The sequence below is a fragment of the Amphiura filiformis genome, chromosome 18, assembly GCF_039555335.1.
Source record: "Amphiura filiformis chromosome 18, Afil_fr2py, whole genome shotgun sequence".
In the NCBI taxonomy this organism is placed as follows: Eukaryota; Metazoa; Echinodermata; class Ophiuroidea; order Amphilepidida; family Amphiuridae; genus Amphiura; species Amphiura filiformis.
In genome coordinates, this window is record NC_092645.1 from 65,437,753 (window position 1) to 65,456,148 (window position 18,396).

Sequence of the window (18,396 nt, forward strand, 5' to 3'; positions counted from 1 at the left end):
TACTCAAGTTCAATCTAGAAAGAATTGAATACTGTACATCTGTAATTATACTCTTTCAAGAGTTAGATTCTTACTCAATATTAGTTATAAGGTGATTCTTAAAAAAAATCTGATTTGATTGGTAACAATACCCCCACAGTACTATAAAAGTAAACACACAGGTACCGAAGAAAAACAACATTCCTCCTCCCCGACAATAAATAGTAAATGCTGACAGGTCATTTGATACACAGTCATAGTCATAGTGAAAAAAGTTTGCATTGATAACAAAATCAAAATGTTTCAGTTTTAAAAGTGATATGAAACACTAAAAATACTTGCAAATTTTGTTGAAATAATAACAAGTCTGTCACAACAGACAAGATAAGCATCATCTCCAGGTAACATATTATGTGTGGGTGCAGTGGCGTATCGTCATAGGGGCACGGGGGCATGTGCTCCCCAATCGATTGCAAAATTTAGACAATCCCATAGGAAAAATGCCGAAAAACGGCTTGTGCCCCCCCCCCCCCCATAAGACCCGGTGCCACCCAATCATTGTCGGTGCCCCCCACCATATGATGACCCACGCTACGCCACTGTGTGGGTATGTTTTCAAATAGTCAATCAGCTAGAGCAATGAGCAATATTTTGTTAATAATTAAGAGAAATTGGAATAATCTATGATCTGAAGTGCTAACTAGCAGATTCATCAAAGTTAATAATAAAATTACCATAAATTGGTCAAAGAGCAAGATCTACCTGTATCAATACAAAAGTCCAAATGATCACTCAGTTGAATCAATCAAATGATTAATGCATAATAATCAATAAATCAATATTCCATCAAATTCATTGATTTTAATGACCAACAAGTAGTAACAAAGCAACCAATTAATATTTTCTAAACACAGGTTTCCATATCCTGTAAATGATGTGATATTTGCATGGATTTCAATAATGCTGTTCAAACAGTATATGGTTGAAACAAGAGGTTCACTACATGCGTGGAGAGCTGAGGTGTATGAATATTCTATCAAAATAAGCATTTATCAGTGGCCACACTACGGGTGACCGAGGGGAGTGGGCTATTTGCCCCCTCCCCTCACTTGTAAGGCCTTGTCAGCCTTAAAAACCCAAAATTACAAAAAGAATTTCAACTTTTGCAGCAATTTTACATAAAACTTGTTGATCCCGAAAAGTCACTTCCCCACTAAAAAATGGAGCCGCCACTGCCATTTATCTCAAAAACTAGCAATGTTAGTATTCATTTTCATGCATTCTTTAAAATCTGAAATTTTTACAACACTAAACTTCACTTTGAGTTACAAGGTAACATACAGCAAGTTACAATTTTGGTGCACTGATGACCCCAAAAATGTGTCAAACATTTTGGAATTTAAAATTTTCATTACCATAATTGTATTCAGTATAAAAAATCCTATAGAAATGTGCTAAAAATTAATTAAATGTGAAAATAAAATTAATTTGAATAAATTAACATAATCCCATTGATATGTTAATTTGACCATGTTATTGACTGAATCTATTTTTTACGTGTATACAACTCAACTCTACTATATGCACTACCGTCCCCTTTACTGGTGTTGATCGATGAATGAATCTATTTCTTACGTGCATACACCTCAACTCTACCAGTATTGGGGTGGATAATAGTATCACCTCTAGTGACCACCATCCTGTCCCCCCTCACTGATAAACACATGCTTCCTTTATTACAATCACCTTCTTGTGCATCAGCTATAGGGATAGTACCAATATGTTTACCATCTTGAGTGAAACACAAGATATTGGCACTCTCCCTATCACATACATAAATCACATCGCTATGAAAACAAACACCACCTGGCTGCCTCATGCCAGGATATTGAATCCTGTGTTGTAATGAGCCTTGCTGATTGACTATTTGTAATGCATCCGCACTAGAGATGATGACATTATCATCTGATGTGAGAGCCAGGTATATAGGTGGTATGTCAACATTAAAACTATTGATGTGTTTCCCATCAGCTGTGTGTTTACTTATGTAAGTTTGCCTCCCATACCAATGACCTACCAACACATTACATTTTGTGTCCACACAAATTCCCCTTAGCCTTGCTTTATCATTACCTACATTTGTACCTGGTTTAACAGACAGCCATTTACCACAGTATCTACCATTATCAGCATCATAATACTTGACATAAGCTGACTGGTCTGTTACATAATATTTACCTGACATGTAAACAACACCATGGGGTTCATTTAGTGTGATCTCACCAAGACTAAACCTGTACTTCCCTTGTGCATTGTAAACAAACACACTTTTTGCCTGGTGGTAGTGGTTGTCAGCTATAGCCAACATTTCATTTTTGTCATTCACTGCAATGCCATATGGGTGCCTCAATTCGTCTCCTGCCGTCCCCTTTAGCTGCCATTCACCAATGTCTGTACAAGGAAAATATTGTACAATGAGATTAATAATTGTGATAAATTAATTGCAGTAATTATAATTAAATAAATAATAATAATATTGATAACATTATGAAATGAATTTGGAGAAAACCTCCTGTTAATAAAATACTATGCTGAGCCATCAGCCTGGTGGCTCACACTCCAGTAATTTCAGATGATTGAGCTCAGTACTACATCAAAGAATGTCTTCCAATTCATGAAACCAAATAGATAATCAGCTTATCGGATTAAAAGCTTAGAGGGAAGGTCTTTTGAAACGAAATTTATTTGACCTCGGTTGACTTCTGATGACCTAGTTTACGCCAATGCTTTTTTTTATCTAATCCATTGCAAAGTGGGTTCTAAAAAAATTGGCATGTGCAACAAGCAGGGGGGGGGGTCAGGATTTTATGACTGGCCAAGAGGGGACAGCAATTTCTGGCAGGCCAAGGGGGTGCAAGATTTGTTTTGGTAGACCAGGCGAGGGTGAAAGCATTTTTGGCAGACTATTTTGAAATTTGCTCACCCTGGGGGTGGGGGTGGAGAGACAGCCCTTAATTGACCTCGGCTTATTATAGTGAATTTCATGAAAATCCAACAGCCTTAACTTGGTAATCTCATATGAACCCTGAAGACCTTGAAATGACCTATAAATAAGTTTCTTTGGACAAATTTAATTTCCTTGATATGCCTTTGTTAGGTTTTCTACAGATTTACCTTCAATAACATTCATATTATAAAAATAATTTGAACCGCATATTTTTGTAATACCTCATGAGCCTCGAGGTAAAACCCCACTAATATCAGGCGGTAGCTTAACTGACTGATTGACCTCAGTTGACATTTGACCTCGGGTAAACTTGGGTTGACTACTCATGCTCCCTTAAATCAAGGATAATTTGCATCACATTTAAGACCAATCGGGCACATTTCAATATTTGACCTTTCTTGACCTTGACATCAAATGACCTTTATGGTATCATACTCCCCAAGTGTCAGGGATTATTTTCCGCAAGTTACAGCCCGGTCGGAGCATTTTAAATTTATCTTGCCCTTTGGACCTTGGATAACCTTTACGGTTTCATACTCCCAAAGAGTCTATCATTTGCTGCAAGTTATAGCCTGATCTGAGCAACTTCAAATTTGACCTTAACTTTGACCTCATATGACCTTTGTGGTTTCATACTCCCCAAGTGTCAGGGATCATTTTCCCAAGTTACAGCCCAATCAGAGCAAATTTGAATTTGACCTGGCATTTGACCTCGGATGACTATCATACTCCCCAAGTGTCAGGGATCATTTTCTGCAAGTTACAGCCTGGTCGGAGCAACTTAAAATTTGTCTTGCCCTTTGACCTCGGACGACATTTACGGTTTCATACTCCCCAGGAGTCAAGGATCATTTGCTGCATGTTATAATCTAAGACCGAATACAGTACAGCATTTTTGGTCTGGATGCCATACGTAATCTAGTCTTTTTAATTTCGGTCTCAGCCCAATCAATGCAACTTCAAATTTGACCTGACTTTTGACCTCGGATGACCTTTGTGGTTTCATACTCCCCAAGTGTCAGGGATTAATTTTCCAGAATTGCAGCCCAATAAGAGCAACTTTGAATTTGACTTGACTTTTGACCTCGGATGACCTTTGCACTATCATACTCCCACTGATCTCTATGTATAGAGATCAGTGCATACTCCCCAAGCGTCAGAATCGTTTCCCCAAGTTGCAGCCCAATCAGAGCAACTTTGAATTTGACCTGGCCTTTGACCTCAGATGACCTTTGCCATTTCATATTTTTTCATAAACCCATCATATCAAGGGTTATTTGTGCTAGGTTTAAGCCCAATTGGACATATTTCATCCCCTGGCCATACTTATATTAAGCTTGGGTCAGTGCTTCTTGTGGCCAAATTTGGTTTGAAAAATGGGTGACATGGATATGCATCCACTTGACCCCCATTTTTCAACTCCCAATAACCCCCTTTTTTGTTTTACTGAACTCCCTCTCATGCCATGACCCCTTTTTTTGTTGGGAAATTTTCTGATAATCTCTCACTGAATGACCCTGTTTTTTCATTTTTTTTTTCTTCAAATTTTTCAAAAATTATCAAATTTGTGAAAATTTTGTGTCAACCTTTATATTTTGACCCAAATTTTTCCAAGTCTCACTGAATGACCCCCTTTTTTGGTAAGATTTTCCAGTCTCCCAAAAAGGGGGCCTTCTCACTGAAAGACCCACATTTTTGGATGTCTAGGCTCTCACCGAAAGACCTCTAGTTTCGAATTGCTGTCCGCACATCCCCATCACTTCCAAAGTTTAGTGCCCCCGGGTCTCTACTGCAGAATATAGTTGTCCTCAGCTGATAGCTTAATACTTGTATTCACAAAATAAGAAGAGGTTAGAGAACATGGTCTTACCTTTTCGGGTTACCTTACTAGGTTTAGGGACCGCTCCTGAAGATGGGCTTTCTTTACCTATAGGACAGATAAGAGATACAATGTTCCAAACTATTACTACCTTAAAATACTGATATTCTACTGGTTAACTGAATTTCATAACATATATACTGCTTCATGAAATAAATATAATCATTGTTATTATTCAATAAACCCGTATGCAGATCTAAAACAGGACTCGAACCAGTTTGCGACACCAGCGCTTTACTGGTGATAAATTATTAACTTTATAATTACTTAAAAGAGCCCAGTGACAATGGGTTACAGTTTATAAGTAAAATCAAAGAAAACTTACTGATTTTAGTTTCTGCTGGTTTCTCTATGGTTCCCTTTGTCCCCATTTTCTGACCACTAGTAACACCACTATCTGATGAGGTGGAGTGATATTGTGCACCACCAGTGCTATTCCTGTTGCTTTTCACACTATCCTGTACACCAATATTGATATCCTGGGTAAATTGATGCTCCAAAGCCTTAATCCTGCTTGCCACACTGCCAATGCTACCATCTCTTGATCTGCTTGCTACACCCATTTTCTGGCCACTATCCGGGGTGGATGGATGCTGCACACCACCAGTGCTACTCTTGCTGCTTTCCAATCTGTATTGCGGCATGGAATCAATGCCACTGTCTCCAGATCTGCTTGCAGCACCTTTTGTCTCCATTCCCTGGCCACTATCTAGGGTGGATGGATGCTGCACACAACCACTGCTACTCCTTGCCATAATGTGATGCAGCTTGGAACCAATGCCACTGTCTTGGCTTGCTGCACCATGGACAGGACTGTCTTGGCTTGCTGCACCATGGACAGGACTGTCTTGGCTTGCTGCACCATGGACAGGACTGTCTTGGCTTGCTGCACCATGGACAGAACTGTATGTTTGCTGTTAAATAAGCAAAGTAACACACAAAATTAATTAAGCATTACCATTCTCATTCGCTTTCTATTTATAAGTCAGATACCTGTTTTGTGCATGGCATACTTTGGTGTATGCATCTATGAAGTAGAGAACACTTGAGCCATGGAATCACAGGATGAAATTAGAAGAAATACAAAAGAGTATTAATCAACCATAATTTAATTATCTGCATGAAATTGCACCAAATTATGCCTTGAGTAGAATTGAAAAATGCTTGACTTGACAGGGGCATCATTATATAAAGACAACAAAAATCCCAATATCCCAAGGTCTATATCATTATTTACGTAATCCCCATAGTTTTGATTATCTATCAAACTCCACACTGTCAGCCTATTTCTTTCAAAGATTGCAAATATGAGCAACTCACCGATCCCATTTGTCTATTTATTTCTGCATCAGCCACCCGTATCTCTGATTTTCCATATTTCTTATGGTAAATGTCGGAGATAAGCTGCTGGATTTCTGTCAGGAAATAAATACCAATCAGTACACCTAAATATGGAACCCTAGGTGATAATGTTTTACCAAATTGTTGCTACAGATTATAAGCTAATTATTTGGTGTCCAATATATATAGCAAATGTATAAATAATAATGGAAATAATCTGTGCTTCAGAGGGGACTTAAAGCTGTTAGTCCAATGATGTATATACAGAGCAACATCTGACATGCAGTTTGCAGTCTGTTATGAAGAAATTAATCAATGAACACATTGATGCAGTTTGTAGAACTGAGGATCAAAGGACTGTATGTACAATAAAGATCGGAATATGTTTGCCCCCTCCCCAATATTTTTCTTGTCCCCCCCTATTTTGAGACAAAAACCCAAAATCACACAAATTTCCACTTTTTGCAGCAATTTTGTGCAAAATTTGTTTGTCCCCCATGCCCCCGAAAACAATCCTGGTGCCGCCACTGGGAATATCCTACCTTGAAAATTTGGTCTTTTGGTTTGATCACCATCCCAGCATCTTATCATGATGTCTGTTATCTCTTCAGGGACATCTGCAGGTAGTTCATCAAGGTCTGGTCTCTCACCACTTATCACCCATCCAATTATTTGTCCAGGGATGGCATCTATACAACAACATTAAAAATATATGATTAATTGCATATATGACAAATTATATGTGAGCCTGTGAGGGGTTAATTGAAACATCTTTCCTTTCCCTTGACTAAACATAGCAAATCTAAATTTAATTTGAATATGTCAATAGATTTCATAAAAGCCTTTCAACTGATTTACAGCACATATATAAACAGGGCTGTCAACTCTCACGCATTGGCCGTGAGTCTCACGCATTGGGTCACTTTCTCACGGTCTGACGCCAAGGTAGTATAATCTCACGCCTAGGTAGTAAATCTCACGCAAAAAGCTGGAAAATGAGTAAAATCTCACGCATTGTCATGAATAATTTGTTGCTCCTACCCCCCCCTCCGCCGCCGAACGCCGTGGCTCAAATAATCATGGCACAAAATAGCTCAAAATGAACATTGGGGTCGGCAAATCCCGGTACGCCTCTGTCTCACGCCAAGCAATTCCAAAAAGTTGACAGCCCTGATATAAACCCATAAAATCAAACATATTTATAATCAATTGTAAGTCTTAGCAAAATGGGCCATGTTGATTATATTAATTACTAAATGTACTGTAACTTAGCACATACCTGAAGGCCACGGATCATTACCACTGGTAAATTCAAACACTGTAATCCCAAACCTGTACAATTATGAAAATGTGGTTAATGTTTTGATGACACGGGTATGAGCTGATGCAAAGTTGCAAACTTAAGGGTGGACCAAATAATGACAGATATTACAAAAGTAGCTGTGTTTTGTTCACCCTATAGCATGTATAATAAGAAACTTACGTGTATTTATCCCATGATACATCTACTTTGTATTTGCGTTTATGGGCTTCTGGTGGAATATGTGAGCAAGTACCTGCTAATTTCCCTGCTGAGGTGGTTTGCACGGATGTTCCACTAACTGCCAAACCAAAGTCTCCAATCTAAGAAATATTAATGACAGAACACAGTGTCAGAAGGAACATAATTTTTATGTATTTAAATGTCATTTAGGCATTTTCTTTGTATCACTTGTATAATGTACAGTGGGAGTGGATGATTGAAGATTTTTATTTTGCTGAAATCAGGAAATTGTTCAGGTATAAAGAAACAAATTGCACAGACAAAACCAAATTACCCAAAAAACAGCAAGCTTTTGATGGCACGGTGTAGGTTTTTGCGTCGATAAAGTTGCTGGGCCCTGGTTAAAAACCACCCATTGTACAAGGGTAATATAAAGCAGATTTGGAAAGCTGTTAAATACAAAATAATCCTTACTTTTACCACAAATCCATTCCCTACAAATACATTTTGTAGTTTCAAATCGCGATGAATCATCGGTGGGTTTCTTGTATGCAGGTAATTCATCCCCAGTGAGATGTCTTGAATCATTTTCACCTTTCTTGACCAGCAGTTGCATTTCATCATATACGCCCTATTAAAATCTCTCAGATTGCCAAACTCAAGGTACTCCATTACAATGCTCAGTCGATCGGGGTCATTAATAAATCCCATTATGGTCACCAAGTTTGGACAAGCAAGGACCTGCCACATCTTCTTGGCTTCTTTATAGATCTGATCAGTCAAGCTAGAATAAAACAGAAAAAGAAAAAGGTAGCCAACTGATTACATGGTGATCGCTAATTTTGTTAGCAAGATATTAGTTCTTCTTCATACTCATTGATTTGAAATATGCAGAGGTCAACATGCATTCATTCAAGAAACTATGTCACTTTTAATACAAATTTAAAAGTGTCTAAAGTAAAGAATAGTTTCAATATTAACTAGAGCGGTTCTCGGGTTGCGCGGTTTTCGGCATACGCGGTTGGTGTGTAAGGTTGTTGGGTGATGGTATGGTAGTGGTTGTGTTTAAATGTGAGTTTCTTTTCAGAACCCTGTATGGGCGAAGCCCGGATGGTGGATGGGGAGTGTGGGGTGATTAAAGAAGGAAATAATATGGCAATGTAATAGGCCACACAGCTGTGTAATGTTTATGTTTTACAAGATGCCCAGAGCACGGGTTGGGATATGGAAAATCCCCTCGTGGTGTCGAGTTCACAACAGGTGTTGGTATTGCTTTACCAAAACATTTTGTATGTTTAGACAGTTTTCTAGCAATGTTGACTGTACCCACCAAGTTTCATGCCCATACGACAGATTTTAGTAATTTGACCTCAGATGACCCATGAGTGACCTTGGATTACCCCAAAATGACCTTCCAAAAATTTGACTCTTAATGTTGACTGTACTCACCAAAGTTCATGCTGTTATGACAGTTTTTAATTTGACCCCTCAGATGACCCCTGGGTGACCTAGGATGACACCGAAATGACCTTCCAATAACTTGACTCTAAATGTTGAATATACCCACCAAGTTTCGTGCCCATATAACAGTTTTAGCAATTTGACCTAAGATGCCCCTGGGTGACCTCGGATGACCCCGAAATGACCTTCCAAAAATTGATTCTAAGTGTTGACTATGCCCACCAAGTTTCGTGCCCATATGACAGTTTTTAGTAATTTGACCTCAGATGAACTCTGTGTGACCTTGGATGGAAGGGGAAATGGGGAGGAACGGGAGGAAGCTATGATTTCCTTTCTCCATGCTCAAAATTAAATGTTGAAATTAAAGTTTTCATTTTTCGTTGGAAAGGGTGTGCCCGAAAGTGATTGCGTATTAAAACAGACGTTAACAAACAAAAACAAAATTCCCTAAATTGTTATGCCAAAATAAAAAAATTCATCTTGTAAATTTTTGGCTTTATGTAAAGTTTGGAAGGATTTTTTTTTTTTTTTTAAGAAAATCTGGTGTCATAATGAATCAAAAGATGTATGTTTTATACAGTAAATGAAGTAAAAATTATGATGCGCAGTGATTATGCCATCTTATTAAATTTCTAATCTTAATATTTCGTCTTTTTGTCAAATTGTCAAAAGTATGTGATAGCCGATTTATTGCTCAACCGCACCAAGTATTTAGTTTTGTTTAGTTGTGTCGTTAAAATACCCAAACAATTAAGTTTCTGACGATACAGTTCTTTCAGGGACACCCTGTATATAGCATGTTTGTACTACAGTATCGATTTTATTGAAGGTCACTGGTAAACAAACACTTGATAGTCTGTGCCTCGGGCCAGACTGTATGTGGCTATCACGATGTTTGTTCGGATCGCCCGACATAAATTGGATGTGTAGGAGACTAGGTCTGTGCAAACAAATGAGCGTTTCCAAAAGGCAACACAAAAGCAAACAAAAATACACCCATTGCCCGCTATTTACTGCACGAAATGAACGACTCTAATCAGGTACCGCACGAAATGAACGACTCTAATCAGCTGCGGCAATTCCACAATCATGCACAATGGTGCATAGTCCTATCTTATACACGTATTCTTATTCGTGCATTTGACGGACTTGGGTGTTTTTGTTTTTGTTAAATATCTCCTCTCCTGAACACATATTATTATAGAAAATCTATCTACTTCTTCATTCGCTTACATACTATATACCCTGCAACTTTCAATCTACACAGTGCTTAGATAACCCCTTAAACGTGCGAACAAATATTGCAAAACAAAATTAAAGTATGGCTCTCCGCCTATGGCTATGCCCATACAACAAGATCAAGTGATCCATTTTTTGATATCACATTACGTTTTGTTACCTGCAGAGATTTGATCATGTCTCACCTTCTTTTTCAACCAAAATCAAAGGTAATAACTCTTGTAGTGAAGGATCAACATTTAACCACAAATTGCCTCAAGCAAAACTCACTTCCAGGGAACCAAATACCACACAAGGTCATTTTTATGTAACTCATTGACCCATTTGTGTTTTATACTGCCTCTAGCTATAATGACATCCTTGGGATCTGGTCAACTTATTGACAGATACGAACCTCAGGAGCAAGCCTTGAAAATAAGCACACTGGAACCAGGAGCAATTTGTTTTGAACATTGCTCCTGGTTCACTGGGATTTTACAAGAACCAGGAGCAATTTCTGAAGAAACGGGAGCAATTTTCAATATTAAATCCTTTTCTGCATATATACAATACAGAATACCAGCACGACTGCATCAAGTGCAAAACTGTAACTAGGAGCAATTTATTTTAGAAAATTGCTCCTGGTCATGTGAATTTTACAAGGACCAGGAGCAATTGGTGGCTTTACGAGGGTAAATTTGCTCCCCGCGCCGCTTATTTCAAGGCTTGCTCAGGAGGGAATTTAATTTTTGATCAATTCTCTCCAGGTAGTGAAACGTAATGTAAATAAAAATACTTTAAAAGGTACTAATATAATACACCATTATTCTTTACAGCGATGTCCACTAGCAGTACATGTACTTTATTGCTCACATTCCAAACAATGTACTTCATGTATACCTTCAGTAACTTTAATACATGAAATGAACTCTGAAAGTACAATACTTAGGGTCCTTTCATCTTTTCGGTTTCGGTTTCGGTTTCCGGTTTCGGTTTCGGATCTCATTGTTATTTTGAAGTGTTAGCACGGTACGTGTGAACAATCCTTTTATTCTAGTCTTTTGTTGACTACAGAAAAGTTGAACGAAGATAACTTCTGTTTCGGTTTCGGGAGTTATGTTAATTTCTGACATGAAAAACGTGAGATGAGAGGGTTGATGCTAATCTAGACAAAAGAAGTGTCTAAATTTTACGGTCGTAAATTCGCGATAAAGTGTACGGCTTCAATTGACTTGCGTTGGGTGTATAGGTACTCCAGCCTAAGCGGGAGTATCTCCTGAAAATAACCCAGCGTCGAAATATACATTAACATGATTAATATAAATCAATCAATAGTAATCAGTGTTGCCAAGAATCACGTATACTTGTTCGACGTGCAATCGCGCAAAAATCGGTCATATGCTTATGTAGCGATTAAATGGGGAACTATTTTCGTCCCAAATACACCTTAAAACTTGGTAATATGCAACACCAGAGAAGTGCGTTGAAGTGAAACTAATAGGATTTCTTTCATTGGAATTGGTAATCTGATAATTGCTTGAGGCAAAATTGCCAGACTCAAATCTATTTTAAATGTATATTATTTGAGAGAGTGATCTGGTGGAGGGGAGGGGAGGGGAGGGGAGGGAGGGGAGGGAGGGAGGGAGGGGAGGGGGGAGGGAGGGGAGGGAGGAGAGGAGAGGAGAGGGGGGGAGGGGGGGGGGGAGGAGAGGGGGTGAAGAGGGGAGAGGAGAGGAGAGGAGGAGAGTGATGAGATGATGAGTTTATTTAAATTTGTCCATGTTGATGATAGGCAAACTGCTAAAGTTTTCCAATTGTGTAGCAGGGTAAAATTAGCAATAAACAGATGAATTCAGAAAGCCCAAAGTTTACCAACATCGAAGGCCTGTCGGTATTAGAGGACATTAAAGCGAAAGGGGCGCTAGACCACTAAAAACACCGGTCTTCCACACACAGTGGGTGTCCCATAATCTCGTCTTATCCATCCTTGTTTATTAACCAGGTATCTACCTCTATTGAAATAAGCTGATTGGTACTCAAACTTAACAATGAATTCAAGGAACAGATCAATTCACACAATCCCTTGCGTTTTCGTTTCTGAACAATAGAGCTCCCGAAACAGAAAAGATGAAACGAGGGTTAGTCCCAAGTTCAAATCCCGGCATCAATGTTTCTATTTTATTTCATTCCTTGGCCAGGTCAAATTGACCATACCACATGGATTACAATCAACAATATATTAAAGCAGGCAACACTTGTGATCCACGGAACTACTTGTTTGAATACACATTGTACAAATTAGGTACAAATAGTGGGCTGGAACCATAATGTTAAATTGCATGATATTTATAATGTTTAAAAATCTCATAAACAAAAATATCATAACTACCACTAACATGTTACATACCTCATAGAATGTAATTTTTTTACAGCTACCTCTCCCCAATCCTTATGGATAGCTAGATGAACATTGCCGAATCCACCTTTTCCTAGCTTTTCTTTTTCTTCTATATCAGTCAAAGCAACCAGGGTAAATCTGTGGGAAAAACACAAGTATACAGGCATGTGTAACAAATGCATTTATGACATGGCAATAACCTATCTAAGATGTAGAAAAGAACCAAGATATAGAATACAGTAATTTTTGAACACCCTTCACCACTTTTATTATCCCAAACAGGTTATATTTTCACCAGAGTTTTAACTATCATTTTGATAGTCAAAGCGTGCATTTGATTGTGACTGAGAAATGCCACAGGCACGCTTTGACTATCAAAATGAGTTATTGCCATCAATTTGGCTGAAAAATGTGTTGACACATGACATATTATCTAAGGCACTTGTAACATATGACATGGAAAAGCTTCATTATGTTATTGTTGATTGATTTACAGTTTGCAACTCCATTTCCAGATGTATCACACATCAAATGTCACTCACAAATAAACAGAAACTCCTCCATTCTCCAGGCCAAATGTTTTCTAAATTCCTACCACATATCAAATACATTAGGCATGCTTCTTTCACTCAAAACACAGCATAGCACTCAAAAGAGCTTTTGCAATTTGGAATTATTTTTTTACAAACAAATTGGATAAATAGTTTACTTACTCTTCAACAAAATCCTTATTTGAATCTGAAAAAGACCAAGAAACAAATAATATTGTAAAATGTATAATTATGTGCATACAAAGCTATAAGGCAATGTGAGTGTATTTTGATGTTCAATACTGATTTAATAAAACTAAAGTACTAGTTTATTTGACTAGCTAAATGTTGATACAGCCAATAATAAACTAAGAAATTAAACAGATTTAATATAGACCATCAATATCTCCTCATCACACGGTTCTTTGCGTTATCATTGATGATTTAGTTTTAAGTCTTCAATCAATATAAACATTAATGAAATGTTTTCAAAAATTTGAAGGCAGAATTCATAGCAACTTTGGGTGCTGCATCCCCTGCATCATAAATTATTGAAATTGCAAAATGTTTCAGCAATATCAGCAGCAATATCAGCAGTTTGTGTCACAACCTAGGAAAATTATAAAAACTGCCAACATGCATGTTACCCAGGGGCGGATTTAGGGGGGGGGGCACAGCCGGCGCACACCCCCTCTATTTTTTTACTAGCAAAGGGCGCCGGTAACTTCAAACAAAAATTTTAAGAAATTTAAAAAAAAGAACCAATTCGGCCATGAACAGCAAACAATGGGCCAAAACCGTTGAGTTTTCGAGGGGGTAACCCCCTTTAACACATTTTTTGCGTCGTCGGCCAAAAGGCGCCCCCTTTATCAAAAATTCTTGGATCCGACCCTGTTACCCAGGATCACTGCTGCACGCAGTTGAAAACTATCCATACATACAAGCATGGCTTTATTTTACAAAGCTTAATACTAACCTAAAGAAACAAACCTATGAGGACTTTATGATGGGTTCCGTTTCCAATCCCTAGTTAAACCCTAATTATGGAAAGGAGTCATTGTGATGTACAACACTTTGTGAATCCTTACTAAAAAGATGTCAAACTTACATGGATTAAACTTCAGTTTCTCCTCTTCTTTCTTAATTTTCTGATATAAATCTCGACGTTTAATCTTCAAAACTTGCATAAACTTGACATAACAGCCCAGAGGTTTTCTGCTCAGGATATCAAGCAACTTGTCCACCTTTTCTTCATCTGTAATTTCATGGCGTATTCTCTGAATGTCAGCTGCACTTAAAACTTCTTTGGTTTTAAGGTTCCTCAAGATATCCTCAGGCTGCAAACTTTCACATAGGAATCCTAAGGACCTTTGCAGGACTGTTTTCATAGTCTTCAAATTCGCCATGGTCGTCATGTTGTGAATCTGTATCAAAAGTGATAAATAAATAAGTGATTAACAGTGGCTTTTTTTTATTTATTGATTTTGTTTACCTCATGGCATAACTGGGTATTAACAGCAAAGACAAAAAAATATTATCAAGAAGCTGCTGGCAAGGATGCACCTCATTCTAAATTGAATTATAATCCAAAGTGAAAAAAATCCTAGACTGAACATATCCAAAGTTCTACAACCATAATGCATACACCTAATCCTACACTGAACCTTAATCTATAAACCTAATCCTGAACTGAATCCTAATCCAAATGCTTATCTCTAAACCAAAACAAATATAAACTGACTCCTAAATCAACCTTAGTTCTTAAACCTAGTCTTAAATTGACTTATTATTGACTAAAATTCAATCCTAAACAGAATCTTAATTAGCAAACCTAATCTTTAACTGAGCCTACATCCTAAATGTTCTATCTTATCCCTCACGGTTGTTTGATGGGATCATTTATTAATTTTTCAAACAAAACATCATGTACAACCAAATTTTAAGCTTAAACAGCTAAAAGTGATATGCTAATGTATACAGATGCTTTTGAGTCATTTTCAAATTTAATTTTCCCTCTTTTACAAAATTATTCACCTTTATAGCATTTTTTAAAGCTTTTTCGGATATAAAATGTATCTTTTAATGACAAAATTGGTGGCGCTATTTAGTTACTGGAAATTACTCTTTCAAGCTTTTAGTGCAAATAATTCCTTTTATTGTTTGATAAAATATGTTTAGAAAATTTCCTTGTTGCTTGTTTCACCTATTCCAGCTGTTTTAATGGCAGTATTAATCACCCACCCCTTGCAAATAAAGAAATATGATTTAGGATAAATAGCGCCATCTATAGTTTGCATTTAGTTAATAATGAAGCCAATTCTATATACATCAAACAACCGTGCCCTAAATCCAATCCTACAATGAATCATAATCTCAAATTCTTAACCTTGGGTAACACACCATGAGACCACACAGACAATATTAAACCGTACTGTCACAACTACGACAGCTATGTAGCAGATTACTAGTATTATGAAATTCAAAAAAGATTGACAAGGCCGTATTTAATTTGCTTTGCATGACTAGTCACTAAATATACAGGGAGTCATTTGTAAAGGTGTTTTGGCGTGTATTTGTATTCAAGTTAACCATGCATAGCTAATTAATAGAGTCAAGTTCAATTGAACATGGTTGCCATAGAGTGGCTAACACACATATTTGGGCTACTATTAAGTGAATAAAGTGGCAACTCTGAAGTCATTCATACTGGCTCACGATTCGAAGCAAATTAAAATTACACTATTGAATGTATGCTTAACACCTATGGTATGACTAATTGAATAATTTCTGTTGCCTGCTTTAATCCAGGTCACACATTACTGGTATTAAATTAATAGGTAAAAATTGGGCTTCTTTCCTTGCATTGAGTTGGAGTATTCACAATTCAAAGCAAATAATGTTAAAATCACAGTTTGACAAAACAAGTGTCCACAGAAAAAAATGCTCAGGCATATGCATGAAGACAGAATGTGTTTTAGGGTTAGGATTAGGTTTGGGACAGGCCTTGTTAAAGCTAGGGCTAGGATTAGGCTTGAAAGGGTTTAATATAGTTTAGTCTTAGAGTTGATAATAATAGAGATAGGGACAGATCATTATTTTTTATAGTAAGGGGCAAAAAACCATGAATTTGTTATAGTTCATTTTTATTTATTTTTATTTATAACATTCGGCCAAAGCCAGGCTAAGCCCAATAGTGCAGATGCTACTAAATTTAAGGGATGCCAATCGAATATGACAGGACGGGGATATGGGAAGAGGTCCGATTTTAGATGCAGGAGGAAAACCGGAGCACCCGGAGAAAAACCTGCGAGGACGATCATGGATCGGCAACCAAAAACTCACATATGGCATCGCGGGGAGTTGCAAATGAACCCCGGCCACAGCGGTGAGAAGAGAGTGAGAAGACCACATAACTCTAGTTTAATTTATAGTTTGCTGGACTAAACAACCCTGTATTACCCAAAAGCTTAGTATAGTAGTATAGTAGCATAGTGGCTTATTTCCATTTGAGGTACTCAAATATTTAAGCAGATAGCAAATAACAATATCCTCCAGAGTGCAACCTTAATGCTCTGCGTGCTAGCCATGCGCTTCAATGGAAAAAGTTCAAGTTTTGAAATATTTTCTCAAAAATATCAAGAGCTATCTTAAGAAATACTGAACCAGTACTAGGCTTGTTTGTACTCATTTTAATGCATTTTTCATGCTGATTCCAAATATGGTCATGAAAATTCACTTTTCTGAGATTTTTGACTTTTTAAAAAAATTTTGAAACTTGTCGTCTGCAGTCGACACCCGCGTGAAGAGAGTTAATACAATTGTGCACAGATTGGGACTATCATGAGTTATTACCCTACTGTTTCCAAACTACATTCAGGTATATGGATCAACAGGTAAATGAGATGATGGCTTAACACCCCCCTCCCAAGTACACGTACATTACTGTCAATAGTCATGGTTTGATCATTCACCCAATTCTAAATCCCCTTATGAGCAGATGAGTTTAAGTCTAAATTGAATGTACAGATGTTGCCAATTGAATTCAGATGATAATTAGCATTCTTAAACACTTGAGAACGTTCCTGCAATCTTATTGGTTCTTACCCCTTCTTACCCATGTGATATGACACAATATCACACGGGTCAGCGCGTGTGTGTCGACGCGATACGCATACTTGCTATTTGAACCAATCGAAGGCGCACTGCAACAACGGGACTGATCGATTTTAAGACCTAGGTCATTCCTTGTAAAATGTAGAATTTAATTTGATTAAAATTTGTATTAAAAATGCTATATTTTAACTTGAATTGAATGAGAATAAAGGTATTGTTTATAGCCGCTGTCGTGCATCTATCATCTCATAACACAAGCGACACCATTATTTTTGGCGTAAAACAATGAGGCGGATGGCGTAAAAAACTCGGCTCCGCCTTGTTGTTTTACTTAAAATAATGATGATGCCCGTGTTATATGAGATGATAGATGCACTCCAGAGGCTAAAAACAATACCTTTATTCTCTATTGTAATTATTCCATACAGAACTACAATAGTTACAGTTCAAGCAAAAATCCCACTTCAAAATATCTGTAGCCAAAATGATAAACAAACAACTAAAACATACATGGTACATACCTGCTCTGATGATAAATCTCAACCACAAGTATTGTATAATCCTTTGTTTCTTAAGATGATGTCTTCAGTGTCCGTCAGCTTCCACAAGTTTTTGAGCAGTTGTATTATATTCCAATACGTTTCCAGTGGTCCACGATAAGCAACTGATTTTCAGCTCGGGTTGCAGCTCTATATACACCGCACTGGTTCTGTCTGCTTCGAGAGAAACGCCCACAATAAGCAAACTGATTTTCAACCTGGGTTGCAGCTAGTACACCGCACTGGTTCTGTACGTCTGCTTAGGAGAGAAACGCCCAAATGTTGACCGCACAAACTGAATATGCACTTGTTATGGTAAGTGTGTTTCATCACAGCTAGACCCTCTAACCAACTCCAGTCCTGTAAACTTTGCGTAGAAATGTTGATCGCACAAACTGAATATGCAGTTCTTATGGTGACTCTACGTCACAGACCCTCTAACCAACTC

General features: G+C 37.6%; 1 protein-coding gene across 1 annotated transcript; it reads right to left on the minus strand.

The window, feature by feature from the left end:
• Positions 1-1,193: 1,193 nt before the first annotated feature.
• Positions 1,194-18,194, minus strand: LOC140139323 (uncharacterized). Its single transcript, XM_072161104.1, has 12 exons — positions 17,931-18,194; positions 14,405-14,720; positions 13,480-13,504; positions 12,776-12,904; positions 8,164-8,473; positions 7,690-7,829; positions 7,486-7,538; positions 6,749-6,895; positions 6,186-6,280; positions 5,191-5,779; positions 4,857-4,913; positions 1,194-2,430 (listed from the first exon to the last, which is right to left on the minus strand). The coding sequence occupies exons 2-12, from the start codon at positions 14,709-14,711 to the stop codon at positions 1,604-1,606; spliced, it is 2,679 nt and encodes an 892-aa protein (XP_072017205.1). The 5' UTR covers positions 14,712-14,720; positions 17,931-18,194; the 3' UTR covers positions 1,194-1,603.
• Between the last annotated feature and the right edge of the window lie 202 nt (positions 18,195-18,396).

What these genes read in the sequence shown, in the direction of transcription:
- LOC140139323 (XM_072161104.1), bottom strand. Translation starts at nt 14,711, where the DNA reads ATGACGACCATGGCGAATTTGAAGACTATGAAAACAGTCCTGCAAAGG. An exon ending in AAAAAATTACATTCTATGAG is followed by an intron (nt 8,474 to 12,775) that starts GTATGTAACATG and finishes GTTTTATTCTAG; the next exon opens with CTTGACTGATCAGATCTATA. An exon ending in TAGTAAGGTAACCCGAAAAG is followed by an intron (nt 2,431 to 4,856) that starts GTAAGACCATGT and finishes TTCCTTGTACAG; the next exon opens with ACATTGGTGAATGGCAGCTA.